General features: G+C 65.5%; 1 protein-coding gene across 1 annotated transcript in view; it reads right to left on the bottom strand.

Moving 5' to 3' along the window:
• Positions 1 to 200, bottom strand: part of MOV10 (Mov10 RISC complex RNA helicase) — a gene marked incomplete at its 5' end in the record, with an annotated part of 5263 nt that overhangs the window by 3071 nt on the left and 1992 nt on the right. Inside the window, one exon of the mRNA XM_010291368.1 lies at positions 1 to 139. This exon is cut by the window's left edge and continues 7 nt beyond it. Coding sequence (XP_010289670.1) covers positions 1 to 139 — 139 coding nt within the window. The remainder of the gene's footprint in view (positions 140 to 200) is intronic.

Below are 200 nucleotides of genomic sequence, written 5' to 3'. Positions count from 1 at the left end.
GGAGGCGGGGGGAAAGAGGGGGCTGGACAAGCCGCGCTGCATGGCCAGGGCTGCAGCCCGGTGCTGGACCTGCAGCGGCAGTCGGCTGAAGGTGAAAGTCACGTCGAACCTCAGGTTGTTCACAAACTTCTTCTGCAGCCTAGAAAGAGGCGGTGTGAGCAGAGCACGGGGGTGCTCCCCCATGCCCTCCCTGGCCCGTC

The sequence above is a fragment of the Phaethon lepturus genome, unplaced genomic scaffold (assembly GCF_000687285.1).
Source record: "Phaethon lepturus isolate BGI_N335 unplaced genomic scaffold, ASM68728v1 scaffold25627, whole genome shotgun sequence".
Classification (NCBI taxonomy): domain Eukaryota; kingdom Metazoa; phylum Chordata; class Aves; order Phaethontiformes; family Phaethontidae; genus Phaethon; species Phaethon lepturus.
Note: the sequence above shows the minus strand (reverse complement) of the source record. Positions and strands in the feature narration are given on the sequence as shown.